The sequence below is a fragment of the Felis catus genome, chromosome A2 (genome assembly GCF_018350175.1).
Source record: "Felis catus isolate Fca126 chromosome A2, F.catus_Fca126_mat1.0, whole genome shotgun sequence".
NCBI lineage: Eukaryota > Metazoa > Chordata > Mammalia > Carnivora > Felidae > Felis > Felis catus.
In genome coordinates, this window is record NC_058369.1 from 46,163,213 (window position 1) to 46,189,800 (window position 26,588).

A 26,588-nucleotide genomic window follows, 5' to 3' on the forward strand; every position below is an offset into this window, starting at 1 on the left:
ACCCCCATGGTATGTTCTCCGTAAAACCAGCATGCCCTGGGTGGTGATTACCCTGTTAGTGAAATGAAAGAAAACAGCCATTTCTTTCAAGCTACTTGTTTCACCCATGCTAGGTTAAAATGGAAGAGAATTTTTCAAAACTGTATTAAATTTGCTCACACTGTGGTGATTCTCCATTTTCCAACAAAAAAAAATGTCACTTCCAGAGCTCAAGGTCTACAGTAACAATTCTTGCTTCTGGGGTAATGCATGAAACTGGATATTTAAAACATGGATTCTAGTTGTCACAGCTAATAATAGCAACTAATACTTACTGAGCACATATTATAAGTAGGTATTGTTTTTAATGCTTTTAATCTTCAAAATGGATCTTCTGACACAGGTTCGATTATTGGTAGGGCAACTATATAATTTATTGTCCAAATAAAGATACTTTGAGGAATCAAAGGGGAAAGCCATTAACAATTGTGCCAGGCACAGCCACAATCCAGAAACATTTGGACATACAATCATCAGCCTCATTTTGCAAATGGAGACTTAAGGAATGGAAAGGTTAAATAGCCTATCCAAGGTCACACATCTAGTAAGCCAGGGTTTAAGCCCAGGTCATCTGCCTCCAGGCTCATATTCAGCCATTCTGCCATGTGCCCCCTCTGAGCTGATATACTACCTTTTTTAAAAAAGTAAATCATTCCACTGTTCACTTTGAAGCACACAAACCTCTCTGTATTTCAGAATACATTTACATTTAGCCATTACAAGAAAATGGCTAAAACCCAAGGAGAACTATGACTCAAGAGTTCATATCTTTAAAAAATAAAGACAGGGTGCCTGGGTGGCTCAGTCAGTTAGCTGTCGGACTCCTGATTTCAGCTCAGGTCATGATCTCACGGTTGGTGAGATCGAGCCCTGCGTCAGGCTCTGCACTGCCAGATTCTCTCTCTTCCTCTCTCTCTCTCTCTCTCTTTCTCTCTCTCTGTCCTTCCCCTGCTCGCATTCTTTCTCTCTGTCTCTCTCTCTCACAGAATAAATGAAAACTTTAAAAATACATACATACATACATTTGCTTTTGGATATGCAACTGAAACATGTCCCTTGTTAGACATGCTTTTCTTAATTACTTTTCTCCGCATATAGTATCTCCTCATTTCACTCAGGAATAAGTCCACATCTAAAGCAGCAACACCTACCACTCAGACATGCATACTTAGATTGATACCACAGATACATTCAGTGGTTTCACTGGCTCAAACCACACTGGGCTTTGGGGTCTTAACCTTATACCATTGAAGCAAAGTCTCATCTTCCCTTGAGTATTACTGAAATGGTTTTCAAAAACTTCCAAGGAAAAATGATGTCCCAGAAATCAGTTTGGTAAGTAGGGAGTTCAACATTTTCCTTTCATTACTAAAAAAAACTACAGGCATCATAAAACTTCAGAGAGCCACAACGTCAGGTAGGTAGAAAGTGTTTTTGTGAATATACAAGACCGCTTGCGGATGTGCTTTTTAAGGCAACACAATACTGGCATGTTTCACATCATCCCCTTTCTCAAATCCCTCAGTGATACCACTGTCCTTTTACACTTACAGCTCTTCCTGCATCTTCCCTCAGATGAATGCACGTTTGCTTCAATGCTCCATTTAGTGTCTCTGTCAGATGGCACTTCACCAGCCAGGCTGAAAGATCATGCCCTCCCTCCAGCCAGCATTACTCTCTCTCCTCTTACCCCATCTATCCCTTTCTTCCTAGCCATGGTAGAAGAAAAAATAAACATTTGGTCTTTGTCCCTACTTCCTGGCAAACAGCTCCTAAAACCCTTACAATTTCCTAAGTGCTAAAAAAGAAAAAAAGTTCTTTTGTAAGATAAAGAGATGTTTCATTAGAGATAGGGGCTGGGTGTAGCAACCTTCAGGATGGGGCCTGGTTGCCAGAAAAACCAAGCCATTAGAGGGGTTGGAACTTTCGGGCCCACCCTGACATCCAGGGAGCGGGGTCGCAGGGGGGATGGACATTGAGTTCAATCACCAACGACCAGTGATTTGATCAATCATGCTTACTTAATTAAACATCTATAAAAACCTCTAACCAACAGGGTTCGGACAGCTGGATCAACAAATGGATGTGCTGGGAAGGACATGGAAGCTTGTGTCACTCCTGTTCCTTATCTTGCCCTATGCATCTCTTCTATTTGGCTATTCCTGACCTGCGTCCTTTAAAATTAACCAATAATGATAAGTAAAGTAACTTCTTAAGTTCTGTGAGCTGTTCTAGTAAATTACCAAGCCTGAGGAGGAGAACATGAGAGCCCCCATGTTTGCAGTTTGCTGGCCAGAAGTGTGGCAAGCATGGTGACCTCATTTGCAACTGGTGTCTGAAATCTGAGACCTTGATCTGTAATGACTAACACTAACTCCAGAAAATAAAAAGTCCTGGGCTTAAGACAGATTACAAGCAGGAAGTATCAGTGAGAAAACTTCTGAGACCCCACAGGATGAGCCAGAGCAAAAGGTATCATCAGGGAGCCACCACACAGGCCAATAAGGTGGGAGAACCCGTGTCTACTCCAGGCTCTGTCACTTTACTAGTGGCCTGAGTTTCCTCACTCATGAAATGCAGATGCTGCACCAGAAACCTTACGAGGCCCTTTCTTCATGACCATTCAACACAAGCTAGTGGACACATCCCCAGATCCTTCCACCTTAGAGTTTCTCCATCCCAAATCACTTCACTCCCTCCAGGGATCCTTTCCACTAATTCTTGCCAAGACAGGAGACAGGCAATTAGCAACACGATTTTCTTTCAGGTGCCTTATCCAAGGACGTTAACTTTTTTTTTTTTTTTAATCGTGATGAAATACACATGACCTAAAACTTACCATTTCAGCCATTTTTAAGTACAAGTTGATCCTTCAACAAACTGGGTGTGAACTCTACAGGTCCACCCATAGGTGGATTTTTTTCAATAAACACATTATAGTCCTATATATGTATTTTCTGATTTCGGTTCATCCTAAACAATACATGATATATGGTGGTATCATTCTAAAGAAAGGTAACTTCTGGGTCAACTGACCAAGCCGCCAACATCACAGGGTATAGACTACATTTGCTGAAAGGTTTGCTCCAGACTCAAATCACTTCCATCTCTCAGAATAATGTTATAAACCTGTTCAATCCTCCTTGCAAAGTCAGACATGGCTCTAAGCACTGCGTGAAGTGAGACACATAAAGTTTTACCCTTCCTAAGGATTTCATTGATCACATTCTCTTACTCTCACAACTTCCTTTGTCCTTCAGTGAAAACTCATTAGCAAGTTAGGAAGAGAGTATAAGCAATTAGCTTATACCAGATGGTATTTAGAGATAAACATTATTTTCAATGAGTGCTTGAAGGCTTCCATGTTTTTATTTTCAACATTTTGAAAGTGGACAAGTGCTAAGGGCCCAATTCTCTGAGTTCTGCTTAGAGGAAGCAGTGTGTACTTCCTTTAGTAACTATAAACTGAAGACTGTCCACAGAAAGAAGTGTTATTTATAACTGCATGCTACCAGATGGCTTATCTCCTTATCACATCCCTAAAAAAGTCTAGAATAAATGTCTTCCGTGGACTTGATTTCAGAGAGAGGTATCAGTTCATAGCTTGCTAACTTACTGTACTTAAACGGTCATTGCACATGGAACATAGTGGTCATAATTAGGTTTATCAAGTAGTTACTACAGAACAGCCACGTTAAAATTTTTCTCTGCATTATCTTACTGAAACCACAAGGGGCGCTCCTATTTCCTCACCAATGAGGAAGCTGTGTGAGAGTTTAAGTGACTTGCCCCAGGCTATTCAGCTAGTAGTGGGCAGAGCTAGGAAACCGGGTCCAACTCTAAAAATGCATGCTCTTTTTCTTTTTTAAAAGTTATTTTTTAACTTTTTTTAATGTTTATTTATTTCTGAGAGAGAGAGAGAGAGAGAGAGAGAGACAGAGCATGAGCCATGGAAGGACAGAGATAGAGGGAAACACAATCTGAAGCAGGCTCCAGGCTCCCAGCTGTCAGCACAGAGCCCGACACAGGGCTCAAACTCACAAACTGTGAGACCATGACCTGAGCCAAAGTCGGACGCTCAACTGACTGAGCCACCCAGGCGCCCTTAAAAATGCATGCTCTTAACTATCATGTTATATATACTTCTTCCATATGTACAATTAAATATGTATGCATATATATGTATGTTTATACATATGCATAAATGTGTATATACACACACACACACACACACACACACACACACACACAATTAGGTGCATTTGCTTGATTCTTTAACATCTACAAGATCCTTGAGGGCAAGGAATTTGTGTCTGTTGGACTCCCAGAACCCAGCACACGAGTCTGGCATTGAGTGGGATGCCAATAACTTTCCTGAATGAATAAAAGTGTAGACTTACACAGAAATCATAGGTGTAGATATGTATACGCCTATATTATAAATGTGTCTACATATCGACATGAAAAAAAAAAACCAACAGAATATCCTGGCAAAAAAAGATGATTTAACTGTTCTGTTTTTCTCTTCTCAATAACATGATTTTATTTCCAGATCCTTAGGGAAAGAACAAATGAGTCACACTACAGCATAGGGAGTCATGGAAGGTAAAGCTATAGAAATGGGAATGACACTATAATACTCTGAAATTAATTAACAAGTCAAATGTTAGGTACAAAAGCCAATTTGCCAGATCAATATTTTTAAAAAATAATTTAGTGGAAATAACAGATTAGGAACGTAAGAACAGAAAACTGATTTAAAATCTCAAGATATAAAGAACGAGAGACGTAATTCACTGCCTCTCCCTTGCTTTTGGAAGAAGCCACTGCATGACACAGCAATTCACATCTCTTAAATTATCTTTCATATTTATAACACTTCCTGAAATTCCTGACTTAATGTATGCAGTTTGTGATAAAATACTACGTGGAAGTAAGTAGCCTTTCGTGTTTTGTTTTTCAAATAACATCTGGAGTCTGGTAAACACTGTACAAGTCTCAACATCAGAAGACCTGGGACTTAATCCTGACTCTGAAAATCAAATTCAAAATCTGGGGCAAAGTCAACACCTCTCTCCATTCCATGAATTCTCATAAGAAATGAATCTAAGACCACATTCCTCTTTTTACACAAGCAGGAAAATTTTGAGGATATGAGAAATGAAGGGAGAGAGACAGAGGCAGGGAAAGCACTTTGGACTCTTCAGGGGGAAAGAAAACCTCTATAAATGTAAAGAATAAGCACTTTGACTGGACTCCTCCCAAAAGCACTAGGCAGCCCAGGGTAAAGTCAGGGTGATCACACCAGAATGCAGGGTCTGAGGCTTATCTCTTTGTCTGGAACCAAAAACACACTTCACACTAATAATCTAGAAAGCTAATGTGCGGAAGGGCTTGGGGGACTGTCTTCAAGCTGAGAGACTCCACTTTTTCTTCCCAAACAATTGGTAATGATTCTGACAGAGAGGTGCCATGGGAAAATGGTTTATGAATATGGACTGTTGTGTGGGAAAAACTATAAAGAACAGAATTATTCTGTGTGTTGGAAAATACACATAAGTGAAGTTAACTTTTGCTGACTTCCACGTGTGATGAGATAGAGGTCTTAACTGCAATCGTTAAGCCTAAGTTAGGGGCTAAGATACCAGGGAGATATTGGGAGATTCATTGTAAAACCAAGAAGAAAACTGCCCAGGGGAGCCCACATATGCAAAAGATGGAAAGGGAAGCCCACAGAGTGGAAGACAGAATGCCAAGCCCAGCTGAGAGGGTCTGGTCCTGGAGGTAGCATATAAGCTTCTGGCTGTCAATTCATACCACAAAGCACACCAAGACAGGAGATTCAAACCTCAGCAAGTGACCCGCACTGCAGGCCTACTCCACCTAGAATTTCATGAGTACCCCTCCTCTGGCCAGAAAAGCTGCTCAGACCTGGTCTTTGGGCTTTGGACCCAAATAAATAAGGGAGCCTTTGCAGGCCCGACCATGCTCCTTTCTTCTCAGCCCTTTCCAGGTAAACAGAGCACATGGAAAGAATAAACAGCCTTTGAGAGGAAGCCAGAAACCTGGGCTTTGGTTCTGACTTCCTAAAGGTCAGTGGGGCAAAAACTTCCTATTACTGTTGAAGTAGGGGACCATAACTAGGGATTTTGAAATCCAAACTCTCTGTAGGCAAGGACTAGGATTTTTTTTTTTTAATGTTTACTTTTGAGAGAGAGCATGCGTGCAAGAGGGAAAGGGCAGAGAGACAGGGAGAAAGAGGATCTAAAGTGGGCTCCTTGCTGTCAGCACAGCCCAATGTGGGGCTCGAACACATGAACCGTGAGATCATGACTTGAGCTAAAGTCTGACGCTTAACTGACTGAGCCACCCAGGTGCCCCAACGACTGTGATGTTTATCACAGCAATTAACTGCCCCTAGCACACAGCACATGCTCATTAAATGTTTATTAAATAAATGAAAGAAAAAGAACTTAATCTGGCCCAACAAAAAACAAGAGGAAGTGCTGAAGGGGACAAGATTTTCAAAAAGGAAATGTTCCAATAGACAGGTACTTGGAAAAGAATAACTGGCTCTAGACTAATGAGTGCTGACTATGGGGCAGGCACAGTGTGGACTGCTCTCTCTAACCTCTTTCTAATCCTCCAAACAACCCAGTATCCTCATGTGTTGTTGTTAGTCCCATTTTGTAGATGAGGAATCTACAAATGACAGATGACAGAATCAAAAGATGTCATCCTCTTCCCATGAGGCCACCATGCCAGTAAGTGGCAGAACTAGGATGTGGGCCTATGTCTGAATCATTTTAAAACCAGTCCTCTTAACCATGTTACTGCCAGCCACTTCACCCACCATGGCCTACTCTCCAAGCCAGCACCAGACGCCAGGGCGATTGCCAAAATTTACTGTGCACCCCAAGAATTGCTTGCTACACCCCTAGCAAAATGTACAGATGAAGCAGTAAGCCAAACAAGGGCAAGAACACCTAAGGCCCCACGACTCTTTAAAGCTAAATTTCAGATGGAAACCCAGGCTACTGACCTCTGCTTTCATCACGTAACAATGGTTCTGTTATTCAGCGCAGCAGGACGAACCTGACTGAGGATGGCAAATAATCACATTAGCAAACTCTTCACTCTTTCATTTAACGTTTCTGTTATAACCCCAATCCATTATGCTGACCTTCTGTCCTCCCAATCTTAGAGCACACATGGTTTTCCCTTCCCAGGAGTGCCATACACTGTGAAAAAGATAGCTTATAAAAGCCCTTTTACTGAGCACATACCAAACTAAGAACGACAACTTACAAGTCATTCTCCAAAGCCCTAGTTGGTTAGCTAACAAATTCTTTAAACAGCTCTAATGCTCCTATAAGGATGAGGTAAATACGTTACAGCAAAACTAAAAAAAGCAAGCACACAAGGACACAGGCATGCACACATGCGTGCACTCATGCGCGTGCACACACACACACACACACACACACACACACACACACACCTCACTATTTTTACTTTTACTTTGAGCATGGAGAGGGCTTGATGTTTCAGGACTAAAGGGCAAGGACAGGGCAGCTGTGGCTCAGGGTACCAACGGCTGAGCACTTACTTCAAGAAAATGAAAGCAGTGGAAAAAGACAAAACTCCTTCTCTGCTTACTATGAATTCTTCAAAGGGCTGTGCCCTGTCTTCCCTGTCTGGATGTCAAGGACCTAGCAGAGGGATCTTGCCAACTACTGCCATCCTTTCATAGGGCACCTCCTCAGAGAAGCCCTTAAAGCTCCAACCAGCAGAAAACAGAGTTCATCGAGGCTCCCACCTCTACCATATCAGCAACAATTCTTACCACGGTGCCTCTGGATTAATCTGATCACTACCCAACCTACAGGCTTCTCAACAACCAGGTCTGTCTCATGCATCTTTGCATCCCCAAGAGAGCCCTGGAACATAGTAAGTGCTCAGTAAATGCAGGCTGAGCCCCCATTCAGAGTGTATCAATGACAAAAACACAGCCAAATCTGTCAATTATAAAGAGCTGGAAGGGAAGGCTATTACCATAAATGACAGTGCTGATAGTCACAACGATTTCTATACGCTGTTTCTCAAAGTTGAAAATCATAAAAAAAATTGAATTTCATGGACAGAAGACATAGGCTCTGAATTGTTTCAAAACGCAGCTATAAACATAGAGAAATTTCTCAAAAGTTTTCTTTCAAACTACTTTAAAAAATAGTTGCATAAAAAAATAGCTGTATGGGGGCGCCTGGGTGGCTCAGTCGGTTGGGCGTCCGACTTCGGCTCAGGTCATGATCTCGCGGTCTGTGAGTTCGAGCCCCGCGTTGGGCTCTGTGCTGACAGCTCAGAGCCTGGAGCCTGTTTCAGATTCTGTGTCTCCCTCTCTCTCTGACCTTCCCCCGTTCATGCTCTGTCTCTCTCTGTCTCAAAAATGAATAAATGTTAAAAAAAAATTAAAAAAAAATAGCGGTATGGCAAGTGTATGTGGGAGGGAAATAGCCTAAAATCAATGTATATGGTGGTGGGGGGAAGGGAAGTTTTATTTGGTTACAAGCTTACTAGGGGCCAACAGTGAGAAGCTGCCCTTCCTGTTGCTGCTGCACTATTCATAAAAATAATAATAGGACTCTCAAGAATAATGCTACAGTACTAATAATGATTAAAATGTATCATATGCTTGCCATTTGCTAAATATCATGCTAGGTGATACAAACTTTCTCTCTGTCCCTCACAATTCTATGAAGTCAGAATCTTCTATCCCCACTTAGGAAAAGAAGCAAACTGAGTTCCAGAGTAGTAAAGTGACTTTCCCAGGATCATACAACTGGGAAGCCAGAAGTATAGCAAAAACATTCAAACCCAGTTCTATTGGATTCCCCTGGCTCACCTCTTCACTGCTGACATAATCTGAGATCTGATGAGAGAAAATGATGGAAAAGGACAGTCCTAGAATTAATAGCATGGATCAGGGGACATATTGAATACTGCATACGGTTCTGGGTGCCCGTTGAGAAAAAAGGATTTTTCCCTCCCACTCTTGTTATTCAGAGGAATGTAATGCAGCTTGCCTTGGACTGGAAACCAAGTTATCCAAGGTGCACCTGAAAGTTGGGGATGCTTATCTAGAAAGACAAAGACAGAGGGGCACAGGCTGGGACTATCTCTAGGTATTTGGAAAGCTTTTGTGTACAAGACAGAGAGAAGATGTGTTCTGTGTTCTCACGAAGTACAGAATGAGGTGAAACTTCAGGACAGGATACTCTGGTTGGTCACAGCAACCTCACAACAATGAAAATATCTGATAACACAAGTTGCCGCAGGTGTTAGAGCGGCTGCGGGATCAGAGCTGTCCGGTGTACCAAAGAAGGGATTCCTACAGAGGCAGAGGCTGAAGGTCTTCATTTCCCACTTTTAAATCCACTGGTCCTCCAAACTGAGAGGGGAGGCCAAGATACACGTGAGTGTCCTGCTCTGTTTGCTCAGGGAGAGTCAACAGTAACAAGAGGCTGTAAAGGTAACTTCTTATTGTAAAGTAGAAACAAACAGTGTTTTTACGATCTTCCAAACAGCAACTGGAATTCGCATTCACTCTTTGCAAGCAAAAAGCGAGTGTTTGGATAATGGGTTTGAAAATGTGTTTACAGGATCTAAATATCTCAGCCATATACATTCACGGTTATTTCTATTTCTCAGCACTTTTGTTGTTGTTGTTGGACGATCAACCTTGCTCCAGAGCCACAAAGAAAAGCAGCAGTGGAGAAACATTAGCTTTTTCTCCTTAATGATTTCCATCTACCACTTGGGAGAAAAAGAATTATTTTCCCTGACACAGTCCCAAGACACTGTTTTCCTTTTAGCACATACTAAGTACAATGTAAACCATATTAATTTACTATCAAGTTTAAGTCAGCTTCATTAACACCTGAATGGTTTTTTTTTTTTTCATTTTTGATAGTAGGTTACTTCTCCTTCAAATCGATTTATTCATGCCCCTAAAACATCCTCATTAAAAATATGGGAATGAGGTCCTTAGGTAAGGTAAAAGCAGGTAAAAGCCCTCAGTCAGCTCCTCGTCCTAGCACAACCTAGGTACCAATGACGGCTTGCTGCACTGATTAGGCTGCTGTTGGGTAATCGCTGGGTGTGGCAGGCTCAACTAAGAACGATGACATGATATTTACCGGGTTTTGTCAGACTGAAACAAGGACAGTCGCATGCCAATGGCAGAGGAGGACTAGGAAGACAGGCTAAGTAGGAATCTAACATTCTTGCTGTACAAAATTCATTGATTCATGCAGTGGCAGGAGACCAGAGGAGGGGTTACTGGGAAAAGAAGTAATCAAGTGTGGAGTGTAGAGGATGGACCAAAGTGATGTCCCAAGTGCCATCATCCCAAGTCCCAAGGGCAATCACCGCATGGAAAACAAGATTTTGAGCAGGACTGACAAGTGTGGCACCTGCCAGCACACTGTACATGCAGATTTCAGGTCAGAGGGAAGGCATGCGCCATGTGTGACAGCCAGGGGCTCCGAGTGTCATTCAAAACCGTGTCATTCAATGCAGACAAGGAGGGCTTACCACCTCCCTGGTCAACCCTATACCGTGACAAAGCAGCCTGGCAAAACAGGATACAGTTCCAAAAATGTCTGGAGCTATACAATCTAATTGAACAATCAAATTACACACCAACAAAAACAAAACAAACTCAATCTCTGGCTAATAGAATTTGGCAAGCAGCCGGATTCATTCAAAGCAGGAATGGTTTTTGAAAAACTTTATTCCCGCTGGACTTGAATGAACCATGAAGCACTAGCAAGTTTCTCATTTAAGGATGACAATGTGTTATGCCAGCCAACGGTAAGGAGAGAAGGAGTTCTGAGCATTCTTTATAAATATCACTTTCTTCCCCAACATTCCTCATCAACTCTGCCTGAGAGAAGCATATAATACCCCAAGTAGGCAGTCAAAACACAATTTAAACAAAAACAATACACAACAACACTTCTGAGGTATAAAATACTTTCACATGCAGCATCATCAAATTTAACTTCACAACAAATCCATGATAAAAGTAAAATTATTCCCAACTTGTAGATAAGGAAAGTTAAGATATTCTAAGTTTAGGGGTACCTGCGTGCGTTCATCAGTTAACTGTCTGACTCTTGGTTTTGGCTCAGGTCATGATCTCATGGTTCATGAGTGTGAGCCCCCTCATTGGGCTCTGCACTGGCAGTGGAGAGCCTGCTTGGGATTCTTTCTCTCCCTCTCTCTCTCTCTGTCCCTCCCCTACTTGTGCTGTCTCTCTCTAAAAATAAATAAACTTTAAAAAAAGAGAGATATACTAAGTTTACAGAAATTCCTTTAATATTAAGTGGCAGAGCTATAATCCAAATTACTTTGACTCATTCCAAGACTGGAGTTCTTTCCCTCAGGAAAAAAAAAGCTGCCCGAATGAAACCATATACCTCAAAGTTAGAGTGGAAAATATATCATAGATCACACCATCCTCTCACACAATCAGCAAGCAAGTCAGCATGGTACGTGGGTAGTGTGAGTGAGTATGCAGGTGCTGGAAATTAGGGTGCTATGTAAGCTCAACACATTCTTTACTGAAAGCACTACATACTGCCATAGATTAATATGGGCCTTGGGGTGAGGTAACTGAAAAGGGAAAAAAATGACTTTTTGTTTGTTTGTTTGGTTAAAAGAAATAGTAGCAGCAATGGTAATACTCTGGACTGTATCTGTGTGGAAAGAGGTGATGCCATCTTAAGCAGCTCCAGAAGACAGACAGACAGACAGACACACACACACACACACACACACACACACACACACACACACATATGCACACACCCTGCACATAACCTCCTACCAGCTAAGACCAAACCAACCCTCACTTCATATGGTCAAATACATCAGCCTCTCTCAGAATTGTGTGTACAAAGCACACAAGATATTTCCACCACCTGCTTCTGCCATAAATGACTGCCCAATAAAATAAGCACTAATGATTAACTTTTGCTCCCTGGAAGTCACTGAACGAGAAAAAGATATTCCCTGAATAGCCTTTGCATACAGAACACTGACTTTTCTCAAGATCCCCAAAGAAGCTTTAAAATGATTTGCCATTATGAGTTAGTCTTGGAACTAACACATATGCATGGCATGGAAGAGGTCAGTTCCTGAGTTTAAATGTTTACTAATCGGGGCGCCTGGGTGGCTCAGTCGGTTGAGCGTCCGACTTCAGCCCGGGTCACGATCTCGCGGTCTGTGAGTTCGAGCCCTGTGTCAGGCTCTGGGCTGATGGCTCAGAGCCTGGAGCCTGCTTCCGATTCTGTGTCTTCCTCTCTCTCTGCCCCTCCCCCGTTCATGCTCTGTCTCTCTCTGTCTCAAGAATAAATAAACGTTAAAAAAAAAATTTAGAAATGTTTACTAATCACGTGGACATTTTGGTTCAAAACTCTCCCTGAAAATGTCTGTTTCCCAGCAGCCTTTGCTTTTGAAACACCTGAAATATGAATAGTGGTCACACTCAATTCTAGGTCTCTGGAACTGGCTTTGTTACAGGACCAGCTATTATGCACCACATTCTTTGCTAGGCACTGGAGATACACAGGCCATTAGGGAAAGAAGGCAAATAAATTGAGACCTCAGTGAGAAATAGGAGTTTTAACCAAACCAGATGAAAACTACTACAGTTGCAACTATAGTTGCAGTTCCAGAGGAACTGCAGGGCTCAAATTCCAGAGAAGAGGGAAGCTCAGAGATGACCTTTCCCATTCTTAGTTTCACCTAGAGGTCTGCTGATTCACAAAGGCAGCAGCTATAAGGCTGAGAAGCTGAATAGAACTCTCAATAGACTCGTGGCCTAAGGAAACAAAAAATGGAATTATAAGACCCTTCAAGGAAGAAGAGCCATAGTAAAACCCCTGACTTTTGGTTGGCATCCTAAAAACTACATCCAGACAAGCCCTCACAGGGACTGAAGCGCACCTTCAAAACATCCCAACTCCTGATTGGAATTAGCTCATCTGAAATGGAAGTTTCCACAGGCAAAGGTACATCCTCTCTAGAGAAAGATCACGCTATCCAGATCTCCAATAATATCTATAATTTTTCATATGCATTGTCTGGTACTCAGCCAAAAATAGCCAGGCATGTGAGAAAACAAGATGTGACCAAACCCAACAATGACAACAGAAGCAGGTCAAAGGGTAGCAAGAGACTAGAGTTATGAGATGCAGACTTTAACATACGATGACTAAAAACCACAGTGAGATTGCACTATACATTGATTAAAATTGTTTAAATTAAAAATATTAACAATATCCAGTGTTAACCTGGAGACCAGTTTTTGTCCTTTTCCTCTGGTTAAAATAAATACAGTAAATACAGTAAATACAGTAATATATGTTACGTCTAAATGGCAGGTATGTATTATACTATTTTCTGTACCATCCTGAATTTTTATTAAATTTTATAACTAAATGTTGGAAGAAGAAGTAAAAGGTATGGCTAGAAAGATCAGCAAGGATTAAATGATCTTAGCCTTGAGAACTTGTATTCAAGAAACTGTACTTTCTTCTTTAGACAAGAAGCCACTGAAGGGTTTTAAACAGAGGAGTGACTGCGTTAAATCTGTTCTCTGTAGACGTCATTGTAGCTGCATAGTCAGAGAGATGGAAGGCAGAGGCCCAGCTGGGAGGCTGTTGCAGTACCCCAGATGGGACATGCCAGTGGCACTGGAAATGAAGGAAGTTGCAAAGATTTGAATGATGGAATCTGAGTTCTCTAGGAAGTTGGGGTTTAGTTCTCAAAACAGATGAATTTTAGCCCATTCAAATCAGGAAGCAAATGAGGCCACTGTGACCAAGAGAAATCTAAAATCAGAACAATTTATAAAGCAAGGACGACATCTAAGATAGCTCCTGGGACTGGGGAAAACAAGAGAAATGTGAATTTTTCTGTAAATCCTTAGAAGACACACAAGCAGTTATAAGACTGGAAGCTAATAAGCGCTCAGCTCGACAACAGATGGTCAGATAGATACATTCACAACTTGCCAGAATCCTGAAGCCTCGTGCACCCCCTTGCAAACATGCAGATGCTTTTATCCGAGGGGGAAAAGTTCTATTTCTGACTCTGACAGCAAATGCCAAGTCACATCTTGCCAGTAGAGAATGGCGTCTCCCAACCACAAACCTACCGAGAATTTCACAACCTTATTCTCATTTTGGAGAGAAGAGTTGTCTTTGACCGCTACTTGCACCAGCCCTGCCAGAAAGTACAAGGGAAATGAGTGGGGGAATGACAGTTTCCGAAGAACTCAGCTTTTTCATCTGCACCCAAGAAAGTAGGTTTGTGTCTCCAGATTATTCATGAGCAGCCCACATGTTATTCTGTGAAGAAAAATCAAGCACATCAAACAAATTTATCCTTATATTCCGAAAAATGGCCTGAGGCACAGAGCCTGACAATTTCTTCAATTACTCGAGCTGCTTAACCCTCCACTGACAAGAGACTGAAGAATTAATTTTCTTTATAGTTACTCTTAGTTGCCTTTTCAAAAGGTTAAGGTTTAAAATTGAGCATATTAAGTTCCCAGTCTAGCTAGTTTTGGTATAAATATATACTCTTGGTTCTGACTTATGAATGTCTAGCTTGCTAGAGATAGGATTTTTAAATGGTTCTTTCCCCCCACACAACAAAAAATATTCAGACACGGCTTTTTTTTTAAGGAAGTACTTCTCACCTACATGCCCATGTAGTCCCTCAATTTTTGTATGTTCTTCTGGCAGAGCCTGGTTTTAGGGGCACAGTTGAATGTTAGTTGCATTTAACATTCTTCCCATACCAGAGTAGGTAAAACTTAGATAAACGTGGTTGTCTTAATTCCCAAGGCATATGATGCACCGAACTGACATACTGCAGAGTGCAGGAAATAATCACTAAATGACTCAACTTCCTGACTCAACAATGACCAGAAAATACTTTCTCGTTTTTCTCTAAATAACACTCCTGAATCAAAATTTCAGCCAATCAAAACTCAGGCACTTAGCTGCATGATAAATACCATCTAGCATATCTCACTGGTTATTACTAAAAACATTAATGAATTTTGCATAGTTATTTAGATATCTTAATCTGATCAAATTTATGAGGCTGAATAATAATTTCTAAAGTTATAGGCAGATTCACTCAAATAATTATTACCATCACCATCCAGAAGTACATAAAATGCTTGTAGATATTTCTATACGGCGCTTTAAACTTGAAATGAGAGACACGTACTTAATATCCCTTTGGGGAAATTCCAAGATTAATTTCAAGAGCAGACAAATACTCTTCAGAAACACATGAAATTCTTGCCACAGACCGCCTAGGGGATGGATATAATCTTCTCATGATACAGTCTGAGAATGATACTCACTGGGTTAAGTGTTTTTTCAACAGAATGGTGAACGGTCCACCAGTCTGAAGTCCATTCCCATGCGTTCCCCACTATATTGTATAAGCCATAACCATTGGGAGGAAAGGCGTCAACCTAAAAATTAAAAAAAGGGAATATGCTGTCAAAGTACTCACCTTCTTTGGAAAATCTCTTTGCTGTAAAAATGCACTAAAAGAAGTAGAACTTCAAGGTATGAATATTAATTTTCATTCTGACCATCAAACTGCAATTTGGCCAATGTAAAAACAAAGAAAGAGACATGTTTTGCTTTGATTTCTCAAGGGGAGTTTAGAAACCTAAGGAGAGTTTATACTACATGGTAAGGAAGCCAACAAAACTCTTCCTAACAGACAAATAATGACCAAATCTGTACCTGATGGGGGCGGGGGGAGATGATGATTTCAACTCTCAAAAGCATAACAGAAACATCATATCAGACCCACTATAAGTTTTACCATCAGAGCTAAGATATGTGGCCACATAATGTCTTTTACGTTGAAAAACACCAAGTCACTTCTGTCCTCTCTACCCACCAGCCCCCTCCAACTCACTATCTTATCTTTAAGCCTCAGTCATTATCATCAAAACACTGAGACGGCTTGTTTTTCTAAAGAAAATGTGAATTCATTATCAAGCATATTTGTAAGAAAAGGTTTGCAGTCAGTCTCTGGAACCTGGAAGTATGAGGCCAACTGAGATTCATCAGCAAGCAATCATATCACATTTCAAAGGCAGGTCAGACAGTCTGCCACATAATATTGTCACAGACAAAGAGCCAAAGTATAAAGCTTTTTTAAGAAGGAGGGAAGGGAGAGGGGTAAGAAAAAACTTTAACTGAAAAAGTTAGTGTAGACAATTACACTATTTTAGCGACTTAAAATATTTTCCCAACATTTTTTAATGGAAATTCTCAAACATAAAGAAAATTTTCATTTTTTAAATGAAAATATATCAAGTTATCTTTGGGTTTTTATTTTTTATTTATTTATTTATTTATTTTTGAGACAGAGAGAGAGAAAGTACAATCAGGGAGAGTAGAGGGAGAAAGAGAAAAGGAGAGGGAGAGGAAGAAGAAGAGAGAGAGAGAGAGAGAAGGAGAGGGAGGGAGAGAGGAGGAGAGAGACAGAAAGAGAGAGAGAGAGAGAGAGAGAGAGAGAGAGAGAGAGAGAGAGAGAGAGAATCCTAAGCAGGCTCCACACTCAGTGCAAAGCCTGACACAGGGCTCCATCCCACAACCCTGGGACCGTGACCTGAGCGGAAATCAAGAGTCAGATGCTCAATCAACTAAACGCCCCAGGCGCCCCTATCTTTGGGTTTAAAAAAATATTTTTGTAAAAAATAAAAATAATAATATAAAATACAAAAATATATATGTTTTTATAAATCCATGGGGTTTTTTTCCCCATACTAATGACGTAGGACTAAAGAAATGAATAAACTAAAAATTCACCTCCATTTGACACATGAATATGGAAGCACCTGATACTTGGGCAGTTCAGAGCACTTCAAAGTTATGAAGCTAGTTCCTAAAAGAACTTCATCTGGATAATTTGGAAAGCTAAAAAATTTTGCCACTCTGCTTCCATATTCAGCATTCATTATGGAAACAGCAGTCTTTATTTACTGCACCATTCAGTAATTCCATGCATGTCAAGTGAAGGCAGGAAGGGATCAATGGCGTAAAGACATCAAAGAGCTTACTGAGGGAGAAAAAATATATACCCAAAACAAAAAATCTAATTTTGTAAGACAGAGTGGGATGAGTAGGGAAATGAGTGGGGAAAAAATGTCTCAGAAATTCCCAAGAGGGAGAGGATTTCTGGCTGCAGAGATTTCCGGTTGCAGATTTCTGGCTGTATCCTCCTCTACAAAGGTAGAAGAGTCTCATTGGAATCAAGTTCACAGTTCTAAACTGAGAGAGACAGTAAAGGTGGAGAGGCCACAGGCATAAACCGTTCTTCAAGAATTTAGAGATGATCGGAAAGAGTAAGGTGGGATAATAGCTGCAAGGAATAGAAAGAAAAAGAAGAAATTAATTTGTTTCAAGAAGAGAAGAGAAAGAGCCAGGGGCACAAGAGCAATTAAAAGATGCAACAAACATTCTGGAGGAAAGAATCATTTCTCAGGCTCATAGAACACACAAGCGGAGGGGGCTCAAGTTCATGTGCCTGAGGTCCTTTTTATGTGCCCACACTTAGCAGCTACTGAGCAAGCAATTTAACCTATCTGGTGCTCTTAAACCATTCAGATGGGGAAATAAAATTGACTCAAACTTTGGGGTTTTCTTCCCCCTTTAAAAAAATCTGATGTTTAAGTGAGATAAAATCTGGAAGTCACCATCCCTAAAATTACCATCTATGAGTATGCCATTAAGGAGAAGAAACTGTGTAACTGCTCATTGTTAAATTAATTGCACTAACCAAAGCTTCCTTCCAGGAACCTCACAAGAAAACAAATGTGCATGAGAAATATTTCAAACCTGCTGAATGACTGCTATGCATTAAAACCAAAACACACTAATAGTTGTATGAAAGCGGCTAACAAAATAAAAATCCAATTTGTAAGATTCACTGTGGTCAGAATAGTTTGCTCCGTCCAGACCAGAAGTAATAGCATACATAAAATATCAGGTGAGAGAGCTGTTTCACTGTAGTCCACCCCACCATTGAAGTTAAATTCCTTCTCTCTAATGAACAGACTGTGTGGACACAACAGCTCAAGTGGACTCAAGGTAACTGTCTGGATCAACAGTCCTATTTTGAAGATACAGATCTTGCTAAGTCTCATTCCAAACACAGGTGGAAGCCACCTCCCTTTGCCCTCCTGCTTCTTTCTCCTCAGGTCATGTCTCTCAAATTGGTTCTTTGAGGGCCCCTGGGAACTGTTCTAATTTTGTCTTAGGAACTTGCATGGTTGCTTCTTGAGGTAATTTCTGGTGCATATATTCCAGGATAGACATCTGCTGAAGTCCCAGTTAAATGTTCCCATTCTAAACATCTGTAAAGTGTCCTTATTTCACAGGGAACTTTGTGTTTTCTGAACAGGTGCCCTTAAGGATAAATGACTGTTTTCCTTGGAGACTCAAGTACTGAAATAGGATATGAAATTCCATAGCAGTAAGCACTGTAAAATATTCATAACTGCCCAGTCCAGCCTTTTCATGGCCTTTTACTAAAACTGACAGGCGCTTATATAATTTGGTCCATCGGAAGCCCACACCTTAGGATTCAAGGCTTACAGCAGTAGCCCTACTTCTCACAGCCTACCATCTAGGAAGGGGACCCAGGCTGCTAAGCTCCTTGTGCCAGTCTCTCTAATGTATCTGCTACCAAAGAAGGCCGGGTATGAGCCCAATGTTCTGAGCCATCCATGTTGAAGGTTAGCGCACCGCAGGTGAGTTGCTGCACACTCCGTGGCAGTGTATAACACTTCGATGGCCACTGTCCCACTGCCTCCATCTACCAACATCTTTCCTAGGGACTTGTGAGCATCCTCACCGAGCACCTACAATTCCAATTTCGCTGACCAAAGGTGGCCCATCATTAGCTAGGTTTCTCACCCATGGAAAGTCTGAGAAAGGGTGGAACTCCTTTAGTCCCTGACATGTCTAATCCCTCATTTTGCTGAATACAACTATGTGCTTGTGAGAGTAGCAGCTATCATGAAGGAAACTTTGGAGGAACCAACTTCTAGATCAAATGATTAGTCTTCTGCTTCCTTCGGGTAGTACATCATTTCCCATTGGTTTGTGTTGGTTCCTTTATCACATGCTTACACATATATATGGAATTTTATATATACACATATGCACCCCAATACCTCTTGGAAGTCTACATCTTCTCATGCAATCTATTATTTACATCAATTGCCCCCCCAAAATGAAACTATAATGCTTTACTATAGCTCAAACTATTTTTAGATTTCTGGTAGGTCAAGTGTCTCTCCACTCTTCATCTTTTCCAAAAATGTCTGGGTCTTTCTCACTACTTTATTATTTTAAGTCAAATTTTAGAGTCATTTGGCCATCTTCCAAACAATGTATCTGTGTTACATTTATAAGTAAATTTTGGAAGAATTATTTTTGTGTGAAACAAAAATACAAATATGAAAAAAATGACAACTGTTTGAAAGAGTGTTGAAAGAAAATCATTCCCTGTAACAACAAACCCAGTAAGGTGTTACTTCCCCACCGCAAGATTTCTTTCCTCACTGTTAGGAGAAAATGAAATATTTCCAACATTGCTTCATTAGTGTATGATTTTGCCAGCAAAAGAGCAATGAGAAAAGAACTCTTATATACTTGTGGAGGGAAGTATGTGATATGCACTCTGGAAAACAGTTTAGCCATATATCTAAAACCTTTACCAAGAGTGTTTACTAGTCTTTGGCTCATTAATTTCATTTTGGGAAACCTATCTTAAACAAATCATCAGATATACAATTTAATATTTATGTACAAGATGTTCCTTGTTAAATTATTTAGCAAAAGCAAAACATGACAAAACAACAGATATAACCTAAATTAGTGAATGATTAATAAAAGGTAAATAAATTAGGGCTTATTCAAATGACAGGTTATCTATCTGTTGAAAGACAGTGTATTTGTTCCTCATATTAAGCAGGGAAAAACAGGATTTTAAGTATTACATTCAGCATGACCCAAAAGCAACATGTAAAAAGTATATACATACATATATATATATATATATATATATATATATATATAGACATAGGTATATGCATATATGTATGTATGTGTGTATACACACACATATATACACATACACACAGCTATATATACACCAGAAAGACATATGCTGGCATATATGGTAGTTCAGAACATGGGCTTTGGAAACAAACAGACCCAGTTCAAACTCCAACTGTGCTACTTTCCAGCTGTGTATCCTTGGGCAAGTTAGTTAACCTTTCTGTCCCTCAGAATGCCCACCTGGAAAATGAGGATAAAATACATGGTACCTACTTTACAAAGTTGAATTAACATTAAATGCATTAACTCAAAAAAATGGCCTAGCACCAAGCCTGCCACACTGCAAACACTCACTAACTACCAGCTATTATTAGCATCAATAAACATGGAAAGGAGCATAAAGAAATGTACCAAAATGCTAACAAGGTTTATCTCTGAGTGGCAAAATTCCAAGTCCTGTTAATTTTCTCTTTTATACTCTTTTTGTTTTCCGAAGTTTCTCTAAGTATGATGGAATCAGAAAGAAAACTGTGTTATGAAAAAGAATATTTGATTAATTATTAGGAACGGCCACGCGCACAGGCGGATGAACACAGGAAGACGGCAACAGACCGGTCAGAGAGCGCGCAATGCCTTCCGCGCATGTCCGCGTTCTCTGTGGCTGCCGCCCGCCTCCGGAAGCCTCGCTACTCACAGGCGCAGTCCCTCGGAAGCCGTCCTCCCCAGTGTTGGTCACAGGAAACTCGCCCTGCCAAATGTTGGCATAATGTTGGCCTTTCGGCTGCAGTTTGTTGCCCCAGGGGAAAAGTCTGTCAGAAGAGACACAGGCATCAGCCTGTCAAACAGGCACAGGCTTCTGGATTAAAGTCAAGAGAAGGAATGCAATGAAAGAGAGGGCATTGCTCACTTGTTCTGAGTGAACTACGTTTTACATTTCAAATATATAAATAAATAAAGCTTTTAACCAGAACTGTTTTGTTTTTGAAACTTCCGCACAACCAGCTCGTGTCAAGTTCACCACAATCTCCGTGTTTCCCGGGTACTAGAGAGGCCTGCAATAAGTCACATAGCTAAAAGAAGGGCTTATAGAAGGCTGGGAAAGTAGGCATCATTGTGGACTTATATGGTAGCACAATCGGGCAGTATCACACCACACTTTTTTAAAAAGCCTCTGCTATTTTAAGGAGCCTTTCCTAGAAGATGTGACCCAAACATGAGCTTTCTGTCTCATGGTTCTAGAAGCAGAGAAATACCACTGCTTCAGGACATGCCTAAAATAAGAAAATCCTAAACGCAAGGCAGCCTGCCAAGAGGCTCTGAGGAGGACTCTGTAAGATCATAGGGAGATGAATGCGTGAAGCACCCTTTGGGGCTGCAGGGAGCCCACTTCACCTGATGCTTTGGTGACCCAGGCATCAGTGTCTCCTAGTAAGTTCATGCAGATGAAGAAAGCCTAGGAAGAAAAAGCTCTTGTTTTCAATCAACTTTCTAACCGAAGTAAGTTCCACAGATTTAGAAAAAGGTCAACACATAGCTAGGCAAGGTGAGACCCTCCGAGTACCTGTTTTGCAGGCCTCCTCGACAGCTGTATTCCCACTCAGCTTCCGTGGGCAGCCGCTTTCCCGCCCACGTGCAGTAGGCCACGGCATCGTTCCAGGAGACATGCAGAACTGGATGATCAGGCCTGGGGAAGAGCAAAAGCAGAGTGTAGAGGGGCACGAACTAGAACAGGAAACAGAAACCAGCTTCAGCAAAGCGCCTATAATCACCCTCAGTCCAATCTGGGTGTCCAATCTCAGTCCAATCAAACCCCCAGCTGTGCCACATCTGTCACCTTCCACCACAGGTGTCTGACATCCGAGTCTCCCAAATGGGTTATAATCCTCCTTGGAACTAGACTTAAAACATGTCCTCCCCAGCAGGCAGGCCTAGACCCCCAGAGAATCTCACTTGGTACACTGGGTGTGGAGATGCACCCCCCCATGTCCCCCTCGAAGGAAGGAGTGCTGTTCCAGCTGCTGGGAGTGCCCCTTCAAGGTCTCCCACAGCTGTGGAGAGTCACCTAAGAACAGCCAACAACTAACCACAGTAGGGGCATAAAGGTCCAGCCATTTCAGAACACCCACAGCTCCGTCCTACAGGCCCTATTTACCCCAAAGCCCTCAAAGGGATCAGTGGGGACTTCTTGGGCCTACATTATAATCTCAACTTTTCCCTCTGCACAATCTTGCTTTTCGCCTCCTCTGCACAGGTTGCTTGGCTTTAAACTTTGTGCCTTTCTACTACAGATTAGTCAGCTATATGCACCTCCTGCTAGCAGATACCAAATGAGTATTTTTTCTAAGGGCATAGAAGGATAAGGAAGGTTAGGGGGAAAGTTTGCAAATAAGGGGATCCGCACGTTCATACAGCACTAGATAATTCTAATTCCCTGTTCACCCTTTTTCAAGTGAACTACACACTCCTAGTCCATTCCTTAAACACCTCTGAATTCCCTCCAGCAATTACACCATGACTTTCATTTATTCCTTCAACAAATGTTTACTGAGTACCTGTTACGTGTCAGTTACTGTTTTCAGCAATCAGAGACATACTTTGCTAAGAAAATATACTCAGTGGAAAAAATACATTCCCCTCTGGGTTTTCCTTCTGCCTTAGCTTTTTCTTCTATTAAGTTCATGAAAGAAAATACCACTTGGGAGCTAAGAGGCCCAGTCAACCTGTGGTGCCCAAGAATTCTATGACTTTCTGCCTCACAGTCTATTTCTACCACGAAGGCTGCCAGCTCAGGCTTTGCAAGGTTTCTGCCCTTCGTCAAGGGGCTATATCCCTAAAGCTGAACTTCATGAGCTCTTAGCTCCCTGACAATGAGGGCAATAACCAGGGATGTTGTTAAAAATAGAGGCTCAAAATTCCCATCAGAAAAAGTGGGTTAGGAGAACAGTTTTCTTAGGCTGTTGAGATGCTGAGTCCTGACCCAACCTTTCTCCATCTCCAGGGCTTAAAGTGCTACTCTATTTTTGCTTGAGATAATTATTTCCTTGCCACCCTGGAGACTGGCTGACCGACTTGCAGCTCTGTGGTTTTTCAGTCAGATGGTGGCCTCAAAGTATGTCAGTCCAGGACTGGAGATAACATGAATCCTATACCCAAGGCTTGAGTTTCCACAGTGACCACCTGGCCAGACACAACTACTTATCCACAGCACAGATGGTCTTCTTCCTCATCGTGACCCACTCATAGGAGAGAGCAAACAGACAGGTTGCAAACATTAAATATGTCAAGAGATTTATAATAGGCCTGTCAAAGGGGGAAAAAATTTTGCAAAGCAAACTCTTTGAGAGGCCAAATGAGGAAGAAAGAGGTCACTTGTTAGGAGCCTTCTATGAGTTACAACAGTGTTTGGGTCTCCACATATGTTATTTCCTGCTATGTTATTTTCCTACCAACCAACGAGAGTTGGTCATTAGCACTCTTTTACAGATGAAGATGGCCACCGAGTTCCTTTTCAACAGCACAGGAATCTTTTTGGCAATTAAAAATGTCCACCAGGGAAAGAACCACCAGCCTCACCTGTGTCGAACAGTAGAGTCTGGTCCTTCTGGGTGTCTCCAGTTAGCGCCTTTAACAGGTAACCACCAGGGAGCAGCTGCAACCTCAAAGCAACACCCAGAAAAGCTGAGGTTAGTTAGGATGACTCTAGAAAAACAATGACTCAGTATGTGCAGAAAAAAATCTGACTTATGATCTTCAACTTCCATATCAGTTACCAAACAAATACTTTTACCAGACTATCAAAAATAAATCTTCAACAAAAAAGTATTATTTCATATCAAAAAGCACCACAATGACTGAATAGACATGTATTTAAATGATGTGTATCTCCAAGAATTGTTTAAAAGAGGAAGTATTAGCTAATCCTCTATAATCTCTAACAAGTGAGAGACAGGTAGTACTGCTCCTGTTTAAAACATGGGGAAACAGAGTTAACCTTACAAGTATGTGCTGGGCTGAAGGTCCAACCCAGGTGGTCAGATATCAAGCTGAAGCATAGGGTGAAAAGCTGCAGTGTGCTTTCAAAAGACCCTGGTTCAATTTCTAGCCCAACATCAGATGTGCAGCCCCAAGCAAGTTCACTGTTTATCTGGCTTCATCTGCAAAATGGGCGCAGGACCCTGGCCTCACCTACCTCAGAGGTTGAATTAGGGAAGTGCTCAGCCAGATGTTCCCAGGACCTTAATTCCTACTTTACAGTTCCAGTTACCCAAGTAAAATACCAAGTGGGCCTCATTTAGTGACTGGTTAAGAGCTTGGCTTTGGAACCAGTCAAAACAAGAGTCAAATCACTCATGATGTGACCCCTGGCAACCTACTGAACCTCCCAAGGCCTGTTTTCATACTTTTAGATGGAGACAGTAACAATACCTACCTCATGGGTTATGACAAGGAGGAAACATAACATATATGAAGGGCACTAGCATGCACTCAGTACAGAGAACTCATCTCAACCATGGGCTCATGACAGGAGGAGAGTCATAAAACATCTTCATCACCACTGTTCCTAATACTAACCGAAGAACAGAAATTTGCAAATGACTCTTGTAATATAAACCGAAGTAGACTCAAGGTTGTCCCCATGACAATGCTACTGTCAGTCATTTGCTCCCTGATGAGCTGGGTTGAGTGGAAGAGAAGGGGGAAGTGTTTCTGCTAACAATTACAGCAATCACTGAAAACACCAAACTCTGCTCTTGTTCTTTTTTTCATATCAGCACAATCAAAACATTCATGGGATTCCAATCACAACCTGATGGGAAAAAACAAATTCTCTTATATTTTTCAATGATACAGGCATTATGTCCTTAAAGGACACTATTGCAAGGTGTTTTATTTTTCTGAGACCAGGAGAGGCGAAAAGCATGGCTTATTTCTGTTTCAAGTATGGCCCTGCAGACACTTAAATCTGGGGATGTTCTCACTGACTTGACTGCTGGATGCTTAGGGTCCAGCAACAGGTAACCCCTTCCATGTCAAGGGCAAAGGTGCATAGAAAGCCGAGGTTTTCCCACTTTCGAGTTTCAGTAACTTCAGATCACTCACCCAACCCCAACCCACCCCCAACACTGATCAGAGAGGGCACCAGAAGTTCTATTTCTTAAAATAATAAAAGAAGTAAAGAAGACAAATGTGACAAAATGTTAACCTTTGTTAAATCTGGGTGGAAGAAATGAGATTGCCTAATTTTCTTGTACCTTTTGTGTTTTGAAACATTTCATCAGTAGCAACTATTTTTAAAAAACTGACTTATTGATCTATTCTTCTACTGATGGGCATTTGGGTGGGTTCCAGTTCAGGGCTATCTATTATGAACAGTGTTTACTTCTATCAACATTTTTAGGTGCTCCTGACTTTCAGCAAGTATACATATGCATTTCTGTGGACTGCACACCACAGAGTGGTACTGCTGAATATGCACAGCTTTAGCGAAGACAACCAAACCCAAGCCCAAATGGCACATGTGCTCCAAGGTTTCCAGCCCCTTCTTCAGAGGGGAGCTTCCATGGACCTGGCTGATGTAGAGCAGACCCTGGTACGGCTGCTCCAAGGGCCTCTTAGACTGTTCCCTTTCCTCTCCTCTTCCCCTCAATTCACTCTGGTTACAAATATTTGCTGAACACCCACTGTCGGCCAGCACTGAGCCTGATTCCTAAAAGATTTCTTCCACTCCAGGAATCCTCAGAGTATGAGTTAAGACAGTATATTGAGGGGCACCAGGGTGGTTCAGTCAGTTAAGCGTCAGATTCTTGGTTTTGGCTCAGGTCATGATCTCGCGGTTTGTGGGTTCGAGCCCCACGTCGGGCTCTGCACTAACAGCGCAGAGCCTGCTTGGGATTCTGTCTCCCTGTCTCTCTGTCCCTCCCCCGCTCACTCTCTGTCTCTCTCTCTCTCAAAATGAAAGACAAGACAGTATATCGATAGTTTTTAAATTATTTTGTTTATCTTACATGGTTCATTGCACAAAGTGGGGAACAAAATGTGGACCTAGTCACTTCATTTTCCTTTAAAAATGTCTACAAAACTCAAACTGGTGGATCTAGGTACCACCTTACACACACTAGTGCTATAGGTCTGACTCAGTTTCCTCCCCACCACACACACACACTTTCTCTCATTCTAAATATCTGCTTTTCACTTCTCCCAGGATTTCTCTTCTCTGGAACCTTTCACATTACCTTAGCAACGCATCCCAAACAGACCCCTAGCTTACATGACTTGAATTCATGGAGGTTCACAATGATCAACAATCTCAGGGATGTGCACAGTGAAACACGAAGAACAGACTGGCTTGAGATGGGGAGGGGACACCACGGT

General features: G+C 41.5%; 1 protein-coding gene across 2 annotated transcripts in view; it reads right to left on the reverse strand.

Moving 5' to 3' along the window:
* Positions 1–26,588, reverse strand: part of SUMF1 (sulfatase modifying factor 1) — a 95,217-nt gene that overhangs the window by 25,072 nt on the left and 43,557 nt on the right. The window contains exons 4-7 of one of the 2 annotated variants that reach the window (XM_011280169.3): positions 23,790–23,872; positions 21,778–21,900; positions 20,911–21,025; positions 15,488–15,601 (exon numbers count right to left, since the gene is read on the reverse strand). In XM_011280169.3, coding sequence (XP_011278471.1) covers positions 15,488–15,601; positions 20,911–21,025; positions 21,778–21,900; positions 23,790–23,872 — 435 coding nt within the window. The remainder of the gene's footprint in view (positions 1–15,487; positions 15,602–20,910; positions 21,026–21,777; positions 21,901–23,789; positions 23,873–26,588) is intronic. The other variant, XM_019824640.2, reaches the window with a different exon arrangement.